The sequence below is a fragment of the Poecile atricapillus genome, chromosome 1 (assembly GCF_030490865.1).
Source record: "Poecile atricapillus isolate bPoeAtr1 chromosome 1, bPoeAtr1.hap1, whole genome shotgun sequence".
Lineage (NCBI taxonomy): Eukaryota > Metazoa > Chordata > Aves > Passeriformes > Paridae > Poecile > Poecile atricapillus.
In genome coordinates, this window is record NC_081249.1 from 178,824,053 (window position 1) to 178,843,896 (window position 19,844).

Below are 19,844 nucleotides of genomic sequence, written 5' to 3' on the forward strand. Positions count from 1 at the left end.
ACTGGATGAGGTCCCTTAAGGTCCTTTAAGGTCCCTTCTGACCCAAACCATTCCAGCATTGCATGAAAACAATGGTGAGAGTTGCCCATGGTGGCAGATCCAGGAGGATTTCAGGTCCCAGTCTGTGTTATTCCACAGGTGGTGGCTGCTGTACAGGGTGTTTGCCCCTGCATGTGTCAAGGACACGGGGGAGATGTGATTAAAACCCCTCTCAAGTCCCATTAGCTCCAGGAGCATCAGCTTGTCCTGGCTGCAGCTTTATTACATCAGTCTGATGATAATTTTATGGGCTGTTTATCTCCTCATTTCAAAGTATAATTTTTCAAGTGTTGTGACCAGAGGCTGGAGGGATTTTTGTTCCATTTTGAACTTTGCTCTGCAATTAAATCCCCCTTGGGGGATGGAGGGGACTCTACTCAGTGCACTCCAGAAAGACTCATACTTTCCTAAAATTACAGATTTTGCCCCAAGACAGCAACTGTGTAACCCAGCAAACACACCAGCATTTCTTCTGGACTCGTGATAAATGAAAATAGCTCTGTTTTTAAATTTTTTTTTGCTCCATAATTATCCTGGAAGGAGTGGCTTTGGCATGTGTAAAGGAATCTGGGTTTCCAGAGGTCAGTGGGAGCAGTGAGGAGGTTGAAGGGAGGGAGCAGTGGGTTCAGCTGCACAAATACATGAGTGCTACACTTATATATATATAAATATATAAAAATATATATATATACTCTCTCTATATATATATAATCAAAATTAATAATTATATATAAAAATAAATATATATATTTTAAGAAAAATCTTCAGCATCTTTGGGACCTTCAGTAACTCTCTTAGCTGTTGGCATGTCCAGGAGTTGGGCTTGATGATCCTTGTTTATTCCTGCCAGCTCAGGAGATTCCTTCTTCTCCTTCTTCTCCTTCTTCTCCTTCTTCTCCTTCTTCTCCTTCTTCTCCTTCTTCTCCTTCTCCTTCTTCTCCTCCTCCTCCTCCTTCTCCTTCTTCTCCTTCTTCTCCTCCTTCTCCTTCTTCTCCTTCTTCTCCTTCTTCTCCTCCTCCTCCTCCTTCTCCTTCTTCTCCTTCTTCTCCTTCTTCTCCTTCTTCTCCTTCTTCTCCTTCTCCTTCTTCTCCTTCTTCTCCTTCTTCTCCTTCTTCTCCTTCTTCTCCTTCTTCTCCTTCTTCTCCTTCTTCTCCTTCTTCTCCTTCTTCTCCTTCTTCTCCTTCTCCTTCTTCTCCTTCTTCTCCTTCTTCTCCTTCTTCTCCTCCTCCTCCTTCTTCTCCTCCTTCTCCTTCTTCTCCTTCTTCTTCTTCTTCTCCTTCTTCTCCTTCTTCTTCTTTTCCTTCTTCTTCTTCTCCTTCTTCTCCTTCTTCTCCTTCTTCTTCTTCTCCCTCTTCTTCTTCTTCTTCTTCTTCTTCTTCTTCTTCTTCTTCTTCTTCTTCTTCTTCTCCTTCTTCTCCTCCTTCTCCTTCTCCTCCTTCTCCTCCTTCTCCTCCTCCTCCTCCTCCTCCTTCTCCTTCCTCCTCTTTTTTCCCTTTTCTCCTTTTTCCCCCTGTTCCCTCTTTTTCCCCTTTTCCTCTTCTTCATCCTTGCCCTTCCCCATCACTGCTGCCCTGCTCCATGCACCAAATTAGCCCTTTTTTTTAAATATTCCTGAATGTTTTAGGAATATTTGCCCTCTCCCCTGGTTTTATTAGTGCTGTGAGTCTGTGCCTTCCCCCTTCTGTACACACAGAAAAGGAAAACCCACCAGAGAAACCACATGAGGTTCCGTGCAATGAATTTTGATGGTTGGTTGTGGTGTTTATTTCTCTTTTTTTTTTTCCATTTTCAGCCTTAAATTTCTCTCCTTCCCAAGTTTTTTAATACTTTTACCTTATTTTCCATGCCTGGAGGGCATGGAAGCAGGAGAGCAGGGTATCCCTGAGCTCACCCAGGGCATTCCCAGCTATTTATTGCTGGAAGTCTCTTTTTCTCTTTTCCTTTGAAGGACTTTTCCTCCCCCTCCAGCTTCCCAAGAGGGGTGTGGATGCAGCCAACACCCAGCCCAGGGCTTGGAGAGCCCCTTGGAGCTGTGAGGGCTGGATTAAGGTGTTATCAGCAGGAATTTGTGTTTAAAAGTGCTTTAATCAGCTGCCTGCACTCAGTGCTTTTTTGTATTTTTTTCAATTCAGTGGGAAGTGCAAATTCATTTTAAAATCCAAAAATCACAAAAAAAAAAAAAAAAAGACCACTTTTATTTTAATTTTTTTTATAAAAACCCTCAAGGATTTTCAGCCCATCTGCACCAAACTCAGTGAAAAGGTGGAAAACTTGGATTTGTGTAGATTATCAAATACAAAATACAAAAACATCAAAAATATCAAATACAGAAATGACTTTTTGCAAGAGGAAATGCTTGGCTTGTGAGCTGGTTTCAGTCCCTACACTGTATATTGGAGATACATACACACACACACACACATATATATATATATATATATATGTTTTGTTTGTGTGTCTATGTGGATATATTTTATATGCATTTATTTTGTGTGTTTATCTATAATTATATATGCATATAATTTGGGTTTGTCTCTATTTTATATATGCATATATATATGGGATAAACGTTTATGTGTATGTTTATATACATAAATATATATGTATGTTTATATACATATATATATAAAATATATATTTTATATATATTATGTGTATTAAAATTATGTTTAAGCATACATATTTGCATTTTCTTGCAATTATATTATATTATATTATATTATATTATATTATATTATATTATATTATATTATATTATATTATATTATATTATATTATATTATATTATATTATATTATATTATATTATATTATATTATATTATATTATATTATATTATATTATATTATATTATATCATATCATATCATATCATATCATATCATATCATATTATACTATATTATATTATACTATATTAATATTATACTATATTAATATTATATTATATATTATATTATATATTATATTATATTATATTATATTATATTATATTATATTATATTATATTATATTATATTATATTATATTATATTATATTATACTATATTATACTATATTATACTATATTATACTATATTAATATTATATTATATTAATATTATATTATATTATATTTTGTATAGTAAAATATAATTTTTATATTTTATACAAATATTTATATTTATATATTTATTTTTATTTATATTTATTTGAGATAATGGAAATGCATTTTGCCACCTCAGCTTCCCAAGTGTGCCTAAAGCATGGCAGGGATAATCCTGATTAAATCCACCCCTGGGAAAGAGCCAGGGAAAGCTGTGGGGCTCATTCTGCTGCTGTGGAAAACCCCCCAGTGGGATGGATGAGCTCTTTGCTCCAGAGGGGGATGCTCCTCCTGGATTGTTCCTGTGGGAATGCTGAAGACTGGAATTCATTGCTCTAAAAGCCATAATTTATAATTAAGGAATGAGCTGCAACCTCTGCTTCCGCTGCCTCTCTGAAGGTGGAGAGAATTCCAGGGAAAACAGCGTCAGCTGCAAATCCTCTGCTTCCAAAAATCCACCAAAAATCCATGATCCAACGCAGGCAGGCTTGCACAATTCCTGCTCTACCCCCTCAAGCTTATACAGGAGCTTTTCAATTATTTATTATTAACCCCCAGTGTTAAGGTGATGCTGACATTTGCAGGGTCTTGGCTGCCCTGTGGATTTATTTAATCCTGGATGTGGGTGTCAGAGGGAATCTGCTGCCATCCCAGGAAATCCTCTCCCAGAGGTGGGAGCCACAAATTCATCCAGTGGCATTTTACCATGTGCTGGGAATGGGGGGAAAAAAAGAGATTTATTCTGTCATATCAGGGCTCTGTTGTCCTGAGCAGGGCAGGGAAGGAGAGCCCATCTGCAACAGGGGATATCCCAAAATAACAAGGAAAATTCAGTGTTTATACAGTGCTGGAGACTTGTATCCTACTGCTTGTAAGTCCTAAGCTGGCCTGGAGGAGCTGCCAAGTGACGGCAGAGCTTCTGCAGGAAGGAGCTTCAATAGCTGCTGCAGCAGGAAAGGGACTTAAAAAACCATGGGTTGGCAGAGGGAGAGTGTTTGGGAGCAGCCAAATCCTGGGATAAATGGGATAAATGGGATAAATGGGATATCAAGCAGGGCTGCCTCAGTTTTCTTTGCCCTTCACCCAGATTCAGCCTTGCTGCTTGAATGCTGATTGTGTTTGTGGGGCTGTGTGCCACAACGAGCCCAGAATTAAAACTCACCCCGTGTGCTTCAGACTCATTGCTGCTCGGGTTTTAGGTGGGAATTTAAAGGATGCAGGAATTGAAATTTGTAATTTAAAGTTGTAATTCACGCTGGACAAGCTGGCAGGACACGACTGCAGCCAGGCGCCGGCGTGGATTGAAAGCTGAGGATGTTTCAGGTTTAAAACACTTTGTAGAGCAGCCCTTCACTCCTTCTCTGGCTGTTTTGTCCTCACAGAGGTCTCTCTGCAGCTTTTTGTGTGCTTTAAGATGCCTCTCACATTCCCAGGACTGTCTGGATGGCTTTCCAAGGGGAACAGCTCCGTGGCTTTTGCTGTACAAAACATCCCGAACGTCCCTCGCTCACGTCGCTGCCTCTTGGCTCTGGGAGGCAAATTCAATGCCAGGTTCTGCCTGGAAAAAAAAAAGAAAAAAAAAAAATCACAGCTGGGTTTTCCAGCCCTCCCAAGCTCCAGAGGTTTGGGTGCAGGCTGCAGGGAAAGGTGGGGGAAGCAAGGGAGCAGGGTTTATTTTTGAGGCCGGGAAGGAAGCGCCGTGCTTCCCTTTCCCGAGGGTGTTTCTGCTCCTGAGCCCAGCCCATGCTGCAGCTGATGCTGACAGCTCCAGCTCCCACATCCCTGCTGCTTCACATGGGGCTTTCCTTGTCTGGAAGGGTGGCAGTGATTTCTTGTGACCCTCACATGTGTGCAGCTCGTTTTGTAGAATCCTGGGAGGCTTTGGCTTGGAAGAGGCTCCAAAGCCCATCCTGTTCCACCCCTGCCATGGCAGGGACACTTTCCACTGTCCCAGGGTGCTCCAAGCCCTGTCCAGCCTGGCCTTGGACACTTCCAGGGATCCAGGGGCAGCCACAGCTTCTCTGGGAATTCTCTCCCAGCCCCTCACCACCCTCCCAGCCAGAAATTCCTTCCCAATATCCCATCCATCCCTGCCCTGTGGCAGTGGGAAGCCATTCCCTGTGTCCTGTCCCTCCATCCCCTGTAAATAGTCTCTCTCCATCTTTCTTGCAGCTTCCTCATGCACTGGAAGGCCACAGTTAGGTCAACTCAAAGCTGCTTTTCTCCAGGCTGAACAATCCCAATTCTCCCAGCTTTTCCTCACAGCAGAGCTGCTCCATCCCTCTGATCATCTTGCTGACCCTCCCCTGGACTTGCAGAGCAGCTCTGTGTCCATCACATTCAGCAGCTCAGAGGAGCTGCTGGAGCTACAAACATCACTGAGATTTGCAGCCTGTAGTAAACTTCTAAATTCCAGGTCTGGGATCTCTGAGGTGAATTTGTAGTACCTGGAGACTTACCTGAGCACTGATGAATGAATGGCCAGCTGATGAATTGATAATAATCGATAAATACAAGTTGATTAATATGATTGGTTGTATAATATGAAGTGGCCAGTGACTGATGGGAAGAGCCTGAGTTGAAATATTCAGCCTTGCTGTGAAGCTGTAACCTCAACAAATCAGTAACTTGTGAATTGGGACTCTGGTGAAGGTTTATAAACCTTTGATCAGATTTAACCAGGCTGCTGGCATTCCCTGGCCTGCAGGGATTGCTCCAAACAATCCTGGATCCCTTGCAAGGCACCCAAGGCTCTCCTCAGCATGCAAAACTCAACCCCACAAAGCAGCTGCTAAACATTTGCCAGCCTCTTTTATATATAACTACCCTGTGGGACAGGCACAGACCTTCCCCTTCCTGCTACAACCAACATCTCACTGTTAATTGAAAGTTTTAATTACTCTAAGGCCCAGAGACTTGTTTTTGTTCCGTGGTCTGAATGGTTAATCTGCAGTGTAAACCCAAATCCTCCTCTGTTAGGCATAAATGTTACTGTTTCCAAATGCCTTTGGTTTTTTCCTCCCCCTGATTTCTGGTGCCAGCTGGTTCAGCTTTCAGTAGGGCAGAAGTTGGACTTCATTACCAGAGTCCATTGTAATGATTTCTTGGATTTTTTTCCGGGTAGACAAGGCTTGTGCAAGTTTGCATGCTTTTCTATATTTGGTTTTGTTTAATTTGATTGTACAAAGCTGTTGAAAAGTCCAGCTGAACGTTTCCACTTTCTGCAGTGCTGACTGTGCCATTAAACCAGGAGTTCAAAGGAAAAATCCAGCTCCTGCTGGGTTTTCTCAGTAACCCCGAGCTCAAGATCCTGGTTTCAGATAGGGACAGACAAAAATTCATTTGTCAACGTTGTTCTCATCTCAGTTGAATTCAGATGTGGCTTGTGGGGATAATCTTTACTATCACAGGATCATGGAATATCCTGAGCTGGGAGGAACCATGAGGATCATCCAGTCCAAGTCCTGTACAGGACATGAAGAATCCCAGCAGGATGTTGGTGCTGGAGTGTGTTCCTTGGTACCTTCATTCCCTTTGGTACCATGTCTGCTGGGGCTTTACCTAATCCTGGAAATTCTCCAATTCTCTGGAATTGCTCCTGCCTTTCTGGCTGGTGCCCTGTGCTGCCAAAGGATGGAGACAGGAGATTATTATTATTATTAATTTATTATTATTAATTTATTATTATTAATTTATTACTATTATTATTATTATTATCATTATTATTATTATTATTATTATTATTATTATTGGAATATATGTCAGCTCGTGGTTTTAATTGGGGTTAAACCGCTGTTTCATGGTGAAAATGCAGCATCACAGGGGGATTTGGAGCTGAAAACTGAATTATTCTATTACTAAATATATGATTATATTACATATCATTCTATTCTCTTTTCCCTGTGTGCTGGAAGGACGTGGCACTCTTCTTTGTGGTTGTCAGAGTGGAAGATCCTCTGCAGGAATGGCAGGGTAGTGAAAAATATTCCAGGTGTTAGGGAAAATATTGTACAGGGTTTGTCTTTTGGGAGTTGTCACCATGTTTTGGTTCCCCCAAATACTTCCCAACCTGGAGGTGACCTCCAAGGCCCCCATGGTTATATCCCTGCTGGAAGGAGATGTGGCTGTTGAGTTTTCTTGGTCCTTTGGGAAGCAAAACTTTTAGTTTCAGCTGGGAATTTTCTGGGTTTTTTTGTAGAAACCGAAAGTCCTGTTGAATTCTCCTCGCAAATCTCCTCCTGGTTGTGTTTTCCATGTGTGCCAAGGTGGTTGTGCCCACCTTTGGATAGCACAGGTATCCTGGATGCTGGGGAAAAACCCAAGAACTGATAGTTAACCCCAAAAACTCTGCAAAATCTCTGCTGGGGGAGGTGTTGGGTCACTCTTGACCCATTGGCTTTGTGTTCCAGACAGGATCACTCCTGGATTGATGATCCACGGACACGTTGAGTCTCATCTTTATTCCCTTGGTTTCTTCCCTGCTTTTACATCCCACCAAAACATAAAAACAAGCAGTTCCTTGTATCCAGAAAGTGCTGGTGGAGGTTTTTTTGGATCAATAATTCCTTCTCAATTTTTAAGCACATTTTAAAACTTCTTTTGTCCTCCGAAAGCTCGTTCCGGTCCCGCTTTTAACCGGGGGAAAAATGGCTTCTTTGTTGCAGATGTCAAGAAGGACTGGTCAGATCACGCGCTGTGGTGGGAAAAGAAGAAAACTTGGCTCCTTAAAACTCACTGGACGTTGGATAAATACGGGATACAGGCAGATGCCAAGCTCCAGTTCACCCCTCAGCACAAGCTGTTGCGCCTGCAGCTGCCCAACATGAAGTACGTCAAGGTGAAGGTCAACTTCTCCGACAGGGTCTTCAAGGCTGTTTCTGATATCTGCAAAACCTTCAGTAAGTGCTGAAAAACACCCCCCTAAGGAGCTTCCCAAGAGCTTTGGCTCCTGCCTCTCCTCTGGTGCATTGTCCTGGAAATCTGATAAATCCTCGCTGTTTTCGGGCTTTGAGCACCCAGGAGTCACTTGGGCATCAAACAGCCCAGATGTCCATTTTTTTCCCATTCCAGATCTACTCTTTTATATGTAAATACTTAAATAACAGGACCAATTGAGCCAAAAAGTGATAAGAAATGCATTTTTTGTGCTGAATTCTCTTCCCTGGCAGAGCTGTCCTTGGGTTTGTCTCAGGCGAGGCGGTACCAGCCCTGCTTGATGTTCAGGCTGCTGGTGTTGGGTTGTGATTCTTTTTTCCCCCCCCCCTGCAAATTTATGTGCTGGATGAAAAGCAAGCCCTGAAATGGGAAATCTGCCAGCCCTGTGGGTTGTCTTCTAGTGGAAAATCATATTAGAGATTAAGTGGTGATGCTCTGCTGTAAAACTGTCCAGTGGAGGGAAGGAACTGAGCCTTGCTGTCTCCTCTTCACCCTCATTTCCTGGTGGAGAGGAAGCCCAGGAGAAAGGAGGGATTGTTCCCTACCAGGCATAACATTTTACCCATCTTCACAAATTCCTCATCCTAAAACCAGCTGTTCCTTCCTGCCCACCAAAAAGAAACCCAATGGCAGCTACACCCTGAGGAGCTCCGGGAAGCGCTCCATATTGGGATTCTCCCCTCCCAAAAGAGCCTGCAGCCCATCCTCAGCTGCAGCAAATCCATTCCTGCTCTCAGAAGGCAGCAGAGGATGCTCTTGGCTGACCCAGTTATTTGGGGAGGCAGGAAGAGCTCATCCCTACGTGCCATGTCCGGTGCATCCATGGTTTGGTCGGTATTTTTAGCTGGTTACGGATCTTTGCCGTTCCTTTCCTGTTTTGTTGTTTTTTTTTTTTAAAGCATAAATATTGGGCAGTTTCTCCTTAAAATAGAAAAGGCTTAGCCAGCATTATTTCTGAGTGGATTTTGCTTCCCCCACCCCCGTGTCTCACTGGCATTTGGGATGTTGTGCTAGACAGGGAGGTCCCGGGCTCGGATGCTGATGAGTCTCTCCAGCAGTGACTCATGTCAGGAAATGCTGATAAATGTTCATCACGGGACAGGAGAGCTGTCACTGATGCTGTCAGAGCCTTACATGGGCCTGAAGCAGCCTTTTCTTCCAACTGCAGAGCTTTTGGGGTATTTGTGACCAAACCAGTAAAATAATCCTGATATTTAAGGGTTTGGGAGGGGGGAAAAACCTCTGGGATAGCAGAGGTTTGAGCTCTGAGCAGGCAGCAAGGACACATCCATCAGGGGTGGTGCTGACTTCCCTTCTGCAGCATCTGAAATGAAGTTCCTGATTTTGGGGAAAGCAGGGCTTTTACTGGAAATTTCACTTTCCTTTGAGTGACTCTCAGCAGCCTGAGCTGTTTGAGGACAGACACAAACTGCAGTGATGAAGTTGTTTGGCCCTCCCAGATGTGTTTACTGGGAGCCAGATGTTCAGCAGAGCTACTGGGAAGATGATACATGAGCTTGGATCAGCTGCAGGGAAGAGGGATTGGGATGTGGGGATACAGAAGTGCTGCAGTTGGAGGGGCTGGGATGCTCTTTCCAGGACCACAGAGGTATAAACACAAATTATATACAAATACATTTTATGTAAGTGTTAAAATGCTGATATAGATGTCAAAATACCACTATTCATATCTAATGTATTTTAACATTTATATATTTAATATATATTATATAAAAACATGTATTATGCATTAATTAAAAAAACATATATTATAAAAATATATATTGCATATTAGGAATAAAATCTTGGCTGTGAGGGTGACCCAGAGAAGCTGTGGCTGCCCCTGGATCCAAGGCCAGGCTGGACAGGGCTTGGAGCAGCCTGGGATAGTGGAAAGTGTCCCTGTCCATGGAATGGGATGATCTTTAAGGTCATTTCCACCCCAGACCAGTCTGTGATTTTGTGATTCTGTGACTCTCCTTTTTCCCTCCCCAGCTGTATTTTTCCTGCCTCATTTTTCTCCATTACCTTTCCCTGCCCTCCTCAGCTTCCCTGCAGAGAGCTCTCATATCCATATTAATTAAGCTAATTGTCTCTCCAAGGAAGGCTGAGCAGGTATTTCAAGGTGGAAGGGAAAAGTCCTTGTTTCCACAAATCCCTTCATTTCTGGCCTCCAGGGAAGTTAGGACAGAGCTGTGCCTGGGAGTTGCTCATGTTTTGGCTGTACCTGTTTGCTGTCTTTGCCCCTGGATCATTTAATTACACACCTCAGTAACTCCAACAAAGCATCATTAATGAGTAATTGAAGTCATTCCTGATGTTCTCAGGACTCTGGCTGGTTGCATTTATAAAATCCTCTCTACACAAGCAGGAACACCCAAGGTTGGATTATTTAGGGCTGTCCTTTGCTTCTGTTCCCTTTAAATTGTTACCCAGAGGTGTCACCCTTGCAGAGCGTGGCTGATTTTTAAAGAGAAGTCTCTGTTCTTGTGCAGAGGGGAATTATTCCAAAGGGCAGCTCCCCGGGGGGAAGATGCTGGAGCCACTTGCACCCCCCTCACTTTCCTGGAGGTCGTGTGAAGCCGGAAAAAAACCCAATCTCATTCCCAGAGGCTGGATTGCAGCCCCTGGATTCCCACAGCAGCCAGTCAGGAGGGATAAAGGCACGGATTGACCCCGGCAGCGGGCAGTGCATGGGATGGGCAGCCCTCATCATTCCTCCTGGAATCCTGCCCAGGAGCAGCTGCTGGCAGGCAGCTCCAGCCTGAAGGGCCAGCTTTGATCTGCAATTAAAGAGCAGAGAAAGAGAAAGTAAAACTTCACTTTTTTATTTATTTTTTTTCTTTTTTTTTTTGGAGTGACAGGGATTTGTTCTTCCCGCCTGGCTGGCAGCAGGACACAGGGGTTGGGATGGGATGTTCCCTGCTCTCATCATCCCACTGGGAGATAATTCCTCCCAGAAAACTGCACTCAGCACTTTATTGGTGTGAGTGGGAATATCCTCTTTGAAAGTGGGGTTTGGGAAGGTAGGAGATGATGGGAGATGCTCAGCCATCATCTGACATAACAACAAATGGAAAAATCCTTTTCTCCTCCATGAATAAAAGGGAATTTTTGGCTGTGGGGACAGTGAGATGCAGCGTGCCCAGAGAAGCTGTGGCTGTCCCTGCATCCCTGGAAGTGTCCAAGGCCAGGTTGGACAGAGCTTGGAGCACCCTGGGATAGTGGAAGGTCTGTGGCAGGGAACTGGATGATTTTTAAGGTCCCCTCCAACCCAAACCATGCTGGGATTCTGGGATGGCTTCACTTGATTCCAGCCCAGTGGATGCCTTGCAGCTGCTCATGCTCTTAAGCTGTTTCCTTGCAGCATTCTGCCTGTATTTTTTTCCATGTATCCCAGGAGCTCCAAGGGACTCCAGGCAGGCTCTGTGAGCACGTGGGACAGGAAAAGCAAACAGCAAGATGCAAGTGTGAGAGTTTTTTCCCAGGCCTCGGCGTTTCCTGCCCCAGCAATGCTCCTTCTCCTGGGGACACAATTTATGTTGGAGCTGCAGGGTGAGGGGAGATGCTGTGACAGCAGAACAGCTCCCATCCTTCTCCTCTTCTGGCTGTGAAAATTTGGGATCTCTGCTGCCCTCCAGCCTGAGGAGCAGGGGAAATTCTGGTTGATGTTCATGAGAGGACAGCTCAGTGCCAGAGCTGGGAGGAGGCAGCTCTGGGAGGAAACACTCCAAAATTCATGACCAATCCCTCCCTACCCACCCTGAGGCTGTGCAAGACAGAGAAATTCCCTTCAGGCTCCTTTAATTCCCAGAGCCTGGTGGAGCCTCACACCCAGCTCTGTGTGAATTAGTCACCTGTTTTTGAAAACCCAGTCTGGGGAGCATCCTGTGCCCAGCTGTGGCAGTTTCCACATCTCATTCCAGTCCCCAGCTCTCCTTCCTGCACAGGGTGAGGGTGGTGTGATCCTGAGCTTCTTCCCATCATCCCAAAAACCACCAGGAGGTTCCTGAGACTCTGTGAGTGCTGGGAAGGTGACACCAACCTTCCCTGCCTCAGCCTCCAGCCACCAAATGCAGGCTGAGCCGAGCTGGCGGTGGCATTTGGTGACAGTGGCATTTGGGAGTGGCAGGATGCCAGCCCAGCCCAGCCCAGGGAAGGTGACACCAGTCCCGATGTCAAATGTGACCTTACCTTTTTTTTCCCCCTTTCCAAACGCTCCCTGCTCCAGGACAGAACGTCCTCTGACTCCTGAAGTATTTGCAATATTTCCACGCCCTCTGTTGCCAAAAAGACTTCTATAAAAAGCCACTGTTTGTTGTTTTTTTGGAGTTTTTTTTTTTTTTTTTGCAAAACTGAAACCCTTTGGTGGATGATGTGCAGCGTTCCCAGGGCTCTGTGACAGGCACATGTTGCTTTCCAGGAGGCAAAGCTGTCTGGACTTTGTGGAATCATAAAATATCCTGATTGGAAGGGACCCACAAGGATCATCAAGTCCAACTCCTGACCTTGCACAGGACAAGGACCCCACCATCCCTGGCCACTGCAAACTTCCTAAACTCTTCCTTCACACCCTGCTGGTAAATAAAGGAGTGTTTTTCCTGAAATTATGGAGTCCTGGTAGATGCACATGAGCATCTCAGGGGGGAATTTGGGGAGCAGCACCAGCATTCAGGAGGAATTTCTTCATGGAAAGGGATGGGAAGGGGCCTGTGCTGGAGTCCCCATCCCTGGGGGTGTCCAGGGAAGGACTGGACTCAGTGCTCTGGGCTGGGGACAAGGTGGGGATCAGTCACAGGTTGGACTTGATGATCCTGGATGTCTTTTCCAACCAAAATGATTCTGGGATCTCGGGATACAGGCTGTGGATGCTCAGGAGCATCAGGAGGATGCTCAGGGATGCTGCTCATGGGGAGACAGAGGCGTTGAGACACCGAGCATGGATTTGCTGCCTTTCCCTGCCTTGCAGAGAGGTTTGGCAGTGGCACAGCTATTTCTAAATATGTCCAGGGATTGGGTGTGGAAGGAAATCTTCCCATTTCCAGAGCTGGCCAAATTGCAACGTCCTCTGCTTTTTCAACCCAAGTGTTCTGCTGCCAACTGCGGCGTTTTCCCCTTTTATTGCCTGCCCATGCTCAGCTGTCCTGCAGCATCCAGAGCAACCCCAGGAACTGGGGTCAGGGAAATAACCAGATTTAATTACAAAGTGTCTGAGATGGAAAAAAAAAAATCCTCTCCAGTTTCCCCTCCCCTGTCCCCACCCCAGTCGTGTTCTGCATGTGGAGGAGCATTGGGTTTTATGTCACCGTGTGAGTCAGTGGATTTTTTCATCCTTACTCTGCTGTTGACAGAGACCCTTTAAATAGAATTTCATCCTGAAGACATTAGGACATGCTGGCAAAGCCAGTGCTGCCTCCTTCCTTGGAATTAGTTGGATTTTTCTTTATGGGAATGATGTGAGTGGATTGTTATTCTCTTGTTTGTGGGATTAAATTAATTTAATTAAGTTCAGCCACTTCAGGGGAAAGGTTTGTAGTGCTGCCTGTGCTCCAGGAGACATCTGGATAACGGGAGCCTGGGGATTTCGTCCCACTTACGGAAAAAAAACATCCAAACATTCAAGTGTTTGTTGACTCTGCCTCTCCAATGGCTCTTTTTATTGGTCTTGCAGTAATTCTTGGCTCCATCATCACTGCCTGCATCCTCCTCCTCCTCCTTTTCCTTCTCCTCCTGGCTCTCTCTGGGTTGGTGGTGCTCAATTTCAGCTCTGGGAACCACTGGCACAAACATTCACACCCCCTCCAAACCCCACTGACCCCATTTTTGGGTGGTTTTGCACATCACTGCTCCCTTGGCAAATCCATAAGTCAACAGGCGCTTGGATTTTCCACCCACAATTTGGGAAGGCTCCAGCAAAACTTCTGCCAGGGTCAGCCCCAGCTGATTGCACACCCTCAGCATCTCCAGAGGCTTTGTGGGATGTCCCAAGAGAGCTGCAGGGCCCCAGGCAGTGAGTGGAGAGCTTGGCTTTTGCCCAGATAAATATTTAAGTTCCTGGGCATCTGAAGAACCCATAATAAAATGTACTGAATGTACAAACCCAGTAAACTCTGCTGGGGGGTGAGGACCTGCTCCAATAGTGTCCAGCACAACCACAGCCTTATCTCCAGGCACTCCTCAAGTTATTTAAGTCCTTTTTTAGTTTCTTTTTTGGTTTTTTGGTTTTTTTTTTTCTCCTCTGGTCTGTTTTGCAGAATTTTTATCTCGAATTTATGTTGTAGATAAGTCAGATGGTTCATTCTGTTAACTTTACACTGTGAAAAATCATCCCCAGAATTCACTCATTCCAAGAAAAAAAACAAGCTTTATTTTTGGTTTTAAGTCTGAAATGGAAGAAAAATGGGGTTTGAGGTCTCATTTTTCTACGACTCGTCAGAGTGATGCACAAAGGCTGTAATTTTTATGAGTCATTGGTTGGAGGGAGCAGTGATGCAGTGCAGAGAAATCCCATTTCCCAGAGATATCCCACTTCAAAACACGTTTCCTGAAGGAGGGTGGCTGGATCAGCATTAAAGAGAGGATTTCCCCTCGATGCTGTCTGTGCTAAAAGTAAATTTATGGAGTCTTTGTGTTCAAGAATCAAGGAGGTGAAGCAGCCCTCTGGCCTTTAGGGGAGCCAGAAATGGGGAAGGAAATTGGATCCTGGAAGCTTCTTTGAAACATTAATTTTCTTGCTACATCAAAATTTTCTTTGTATCTCGTATTATTATCTGTATTTATGAGAACTGAATACTGAAAGTAGTGAAAAGTAGGAATTATTTCCCATAATTCCAATTTTTGGGGAAGTTGATCCACACTCAGCCCTTCCAGTCAGTGATGTCATGTGTTCTATATGTGGGTGATGTAAGAAAACCATAAATCTGATTTCTTGTGGGAATGGGAGCCCCTGGATCCCTTGGAAGTGTCCAAGGGCAGGTTGGATGGGGTTTGGAGCAGCTGGGACAGTGGGAGGTGTCCCTGCCATGGCAGGGGTGGAATGGGATGGGCTTTAAGGTCCCTCCCAACCCAAACCCTTCTGGGATCCCCATCAGAGCACACCTCAGTGGATAAAGATGCAGCAGCTGCAAGATTTACTTGGTGGATTTAGTGCAAAAAGAGAATAATTTGGGAGTTTTACACCCTGTAAGGAAGATTTTTTTTTTTTTTTTTAAGTCAGTTAGCAGGGTGCAGATGGTGCTTTGTGAAGGAAGAGGGTTTAATCCCAGCTCTGGAGTTTGTCTCAGGGTGGGAGATAAATGGGCACAGCTGGGCTGGGTGAGCTGTGCAGGGGCTGGATGAGAAATGAGGGATTACACAGGAAAAAGGGGCCAAGGATTTCCCTTCAGCCAGAGACAGCAGGCACAGGCAGGATCTTGCAGGCACATGGAAGAGAAGATGCTGCAGGCAGCAAAATGGCTTCACTCCAGAGCAGGAAAATTTTCTCTTGGAGATTCAAAGCTGCTTTTCTGATCATATTTTGAGCTCCAAAACTCTTCCTTCCAGGTTCAGGCCATTCTGTCTCCTTCCCCCAGAATCCCAGAAAGGTTTGGGTTGGAAGGGATCTCAAAGCCCATCACATTTTACCCCTGCCACGGCAGGGACCTTCCACCATCCCAGGCTGCTCCAAACCCTGTCCAGCCTGGCCTTGGACACTTCCAGGGATCCAGGGGCAGCCACAGCTTCTCTGTGCCAGGGGTCACCACCCTCCCAGCCAGGAATTCCTTCCCAATATCCCATCTAAACCTTCAGTTTGAAGCCATTCCCAAAGCTGCCTTGGGTGGGGTGGTGAATTCCTGGAGTCTGTGGCGCATCCATGGGATCCTTGCTGGGATCCTCGGGCATCCCAAGGATGTGCTGCCTGCTCCATGCCCTGCTGCCATGTGCTGCTTGGAAACAGCTGCCCAAAACTTGTCCTGGATCCTTTCTATCCCACTGGGAGCATCAGGAACAACTGAGGGGCTATAAAAAGTCTCTTGGATATCAGATGGTCAAGCCCTGGGATGATTCCAGGATTGCTTCCAGAATCCGAGCCTGGCCCGGAGCCTTCTCCTGGCCTCCCTGAGTGATTCCAGCTGAGAGGCTCCAGCACTTGCTGAAGCACCAGAAATAAACCCCAGAGCCTCAGCCTTGCTCCAAAATACCAGGGGAACTCCTCGATTTAGGCTTGTCCCCGGTTGTCCCAGCAGATTCCAGCTCCATGAGGTAAGCTGGCTGGGATAAATGGGAATGTGTGCAGCTGGATGTGCTCAGACTCCGGGTATTTATTGCTAGAAATGGTCAAAAAGTTGGGAAGAGTGGGTGGTGGGGGCAGGGATGGGTTTAGTGGGATGATGTGTGTGGAGGAATTAAAGGAATTTTAATTCCAGGGTTAAATGGAAGCTGAAATTAGATAAAGTTTATGTATAAAAAGGAGTAAAATAGATAAATAATACAGGAATAAATATCTGTAAATACAGAGATAAAACTAAGATCTAAGTTCAAAAAGTTTACACACAAAATAAATACAAATATATATATTTTATATCTTTTTATAGGTTTAAAATCCATATAGATATCTAAATCTAGATATTTTTAGCCCATTCAAGGCCAGATGGGACAAGGCTTAGAGAAACCTGGGATAGTGGAAGGTGTCCCAGCCCATGGCAAGGGCTGGAACAAGGTGGACTTTAAGGTTCCATCCAACCCAAACCATTCTGGGATTTAATGCTATGATTGAAATAAATAAGTACAAATATATAAATAAAAATAAAGCCTAAAATAAATGATGCTTTCAAAAAATAAATATATCAATATATGTACAGTATTTATATATATAAATATCATGTGTAACTACAAGAATATAAACAAATATTAAAATTAATTAATATATTATAAATATATTATATTATATTATATTATATTATATTATATTATATTATATTATATTATATTATATTATATTACATAATATAATATAACATAATATAACATAATATAACATAATATAATATATAGTATAAGTAATATAATTTATATAAATTATATATATTACAATTACATTATATGAATTATATATATTACATTATATAAATTATATATATTATAATTTATATAATGTAATGTAATACAATATATAATAAATATAATATAATATAATATAATATAATATAATATAATATAATATAATATAATATAATATAATATAATATAATATAATATATCTACTATATTATATGATGTATATAAATTAATAAAATAAATTAAATAAAAATAAAACTTAGATTAAAGCTAGATAATGGTTTGGGATGGGACACCTACAATATAAAATATGGTTAAATCCAGAGGTGTGCAACCTCTGGATTGAGGAATGCCAGGGGATCCAGCCCTGAAAACCCCCCGGATGGGGCGTGTTCCCAGTGTGGTAATTCCCAGTTTGTTTGCAGCAGGGGATGATGCTGCTGTGGGGCTGTGTCCTGGGGACCAAATTCCAGTGTTAATTTTAACCCCGTGCCTGGGAGTGCTCAGGGAGCTCCCACTGCTGGCAGCACGTGCTGAGATCCCAGCCCTGGAACTTCTCCTGGATGGGATTATGGCTGCTTGTGTCCTTCAGCATTCCCTGGGTGGGAAACACAGCCTGGCTGCAGCCAGCTGCTGTCTCCTGATCTCTCCTGGAGCAGGGATGCTCTCCATAGGCCATTCCACAGGGAAAGCTTTACAGCTCAGCCTTTTGGGGTGATAGGTACAAAAAACAGAGCAAGAAACAACACAGGAGCTTCAGCATGGACAGGCAGCTGCAGAGGAGACTCCAGAACTCCTTCCAGGCTCAGGCATGTCCATAATCTCCAGAGAATCATCAGAGAATCACAGGATGGTTTGGATTGGAAAGGACCTTAAATCTCATCTCATCCCATCCCCTGCCATGGCAGGGACACCTCCCACTGTCCCAGCTGCTCCAAACCTGTCCAGCCTGGCCTTGGACACTTCCAGGGATCCAGGGACAGCCACAGCTTCTCTGGGAATTCCATCCCAGCCCCTCCTCACTCAACACAACCAGGAATTCCCAATTCCCAATCTCCCATCCATCCCTGCCCTCTGGCACTGGGAGCCATTCCCTGTGTCCTGTCCCTCCATCCCTTGTCCCCAGTCCCTCTCCAGCTCTCCTGGAGCCCCTTTAGGCCCTGCAAGGGGCTCTGAGCTCTCCCTGGAGCCTTTTCCTCTCCAGATGAGCACCCCCAACCCTCTCATCCTGTCTTTTCCCGATCCAAGCTGTATCTCAGAGCTCTCCAAGCTTTTTGCAGCCTTTCACCACTGCAGCTGATGGCTCCATGCCCAGGTGAATCCTTTTCCAGGTCAGCTCCCACACATTGACCAAGCACAGGGGCTCTGCTCCTGCTCCAGTCCCTCAGAGGTTTCAGTGGTACAAGAGAGAGCAGGCTCTGCTTTCCCAGGAAACTCCTTCCCACTTGGAATTGAGTGCAGCAGACCCAAAGTACTCCCTTGGTGGGAAACAAAAATTCTCTTTTTCCTCGCTCCCCATATTCTCATGGCTTAAAACACAAAGACAATGGGATGCTTCTTGTTTTAAATGGGTTTTACATTGTTCAGGTTGATCCCAGGCAGGAAAATGGGAGAGGTTTGCTCTAGAAAGGAGATGCTTCAGCCAAAATCTTTAGAAAGTGGGTAAATTACAGGCTTTAAACTTTCCAGTCTAATGTGTAAATAAATGGTTTAATCCAATCTTGGATTGCTCATATGGAAGTGAGAGGGTCTGGTCTGTTACCCACATGGCTAAGTATGTGTGCTGATTTTAATTTATATTATTTATATAATATTGTGTATTATTATATAATATATTATTTATAATTTTATATTATTAATCTGGTAGTTTATTATTTTTATTATTTATATTTAATGTGTGAAGGTGTTACTAGGCTCTGTGGCAGGGTGTACCAGTGCTCACGTTTACATTTGAGTGGCTGTGCCTGGGAAATTCCACATTTTATCCAAATGTTATGTTACCTTTCCAGCCAAGGACAGTGCATGTTTCCAACAGGCTTGCAGGGAAAATGCCCTTAATTTGATTTTTAACCATTACAGAGCAGGAAATTCATCCAAGGGAGATATTGGACATTGCTGGACGTGGTTCCTAATGGAAGGATATTCTTCTTTTCCCCCTTATTTCCCCTTCTTTCTCCTTTTTTTCCATCCTGCCATTATAAAAGTGATCCATTTTCCCCTCCAGACATCAGGCATCCAGAAGAACTCTCCCTTTTGAGGAAACCCAGAGATCCATCAAAGAAAAAAAAGAAGAAGTTGGACGATCAATGTGAAGACGACACCTTCGAGCTGGAGGGGCCGCTGATCACTCCGGGGTCCGGTGAGCTGGGAAAAAAACTGGGAGTGGGGCAAAAACCAGCACAGCAACTTGGGGCTGATGGAATTTCTTAAAGTCTGTGCAAGAAACAGACCCCAAATCCACGGCACGAGTCGTGGCGGGCTGCAGCACGCGGTCGCACGGATGCATGTCTGGAGCTGGAGCTGGAGCTGTCACGCATTCCCGGGAGCAGAGCAACCCCAGAGCTTCACAGAGCCCAGCAGAGCCCGAGTGTGGCCACTTGAACCCTCACATGGTGTTGCTGAGAGCTTTTCTTACCCTGATGAGGAAGGAGTTCAGTGGGAAATGGTTCCTGGTGTAACATTCCTGGCTGTGCCACCGTTCTGATCTGCATTTACAGCCCAGCAAGGGCAGTGTTTTATTAATTGCTTTAGT

General features: G+C 44.4%; 1 protein-coding gene across 6 annotated transcripts in view; it reads left to right on the top strand.

Annotated features, from left to right (window-relative positions):
- Nucleotides 1-19,844, top strand: part of FERMT2 (FERM domain containing kindlin 2) — a 51,057-nt gene that overhangs the window by 12,715 nt on the left and 18,498 nt on the right. For 5 of the 6 annotated variants that reach the window (XM_058829237.1, XM_058829234.1, XM_058829235.1 and 2 more), the window contains 2 exons: nt 7,786-8,019; nt 19,317-19,451. In XM_058829237.1, the coding sequence (XP_058685220.1) occupies nt 7,786-8,019; nt 19,317-19,451 (369 nt within the window). Of the gene's footprint in view, nt 1-7,785; nt 8,020-16,277; nt 16,298-19,296; nt 19,452-19,844 lie in introns of those variants that run through there. The other variant, XM_058829239.1, reaches the window with a different exon arrangement.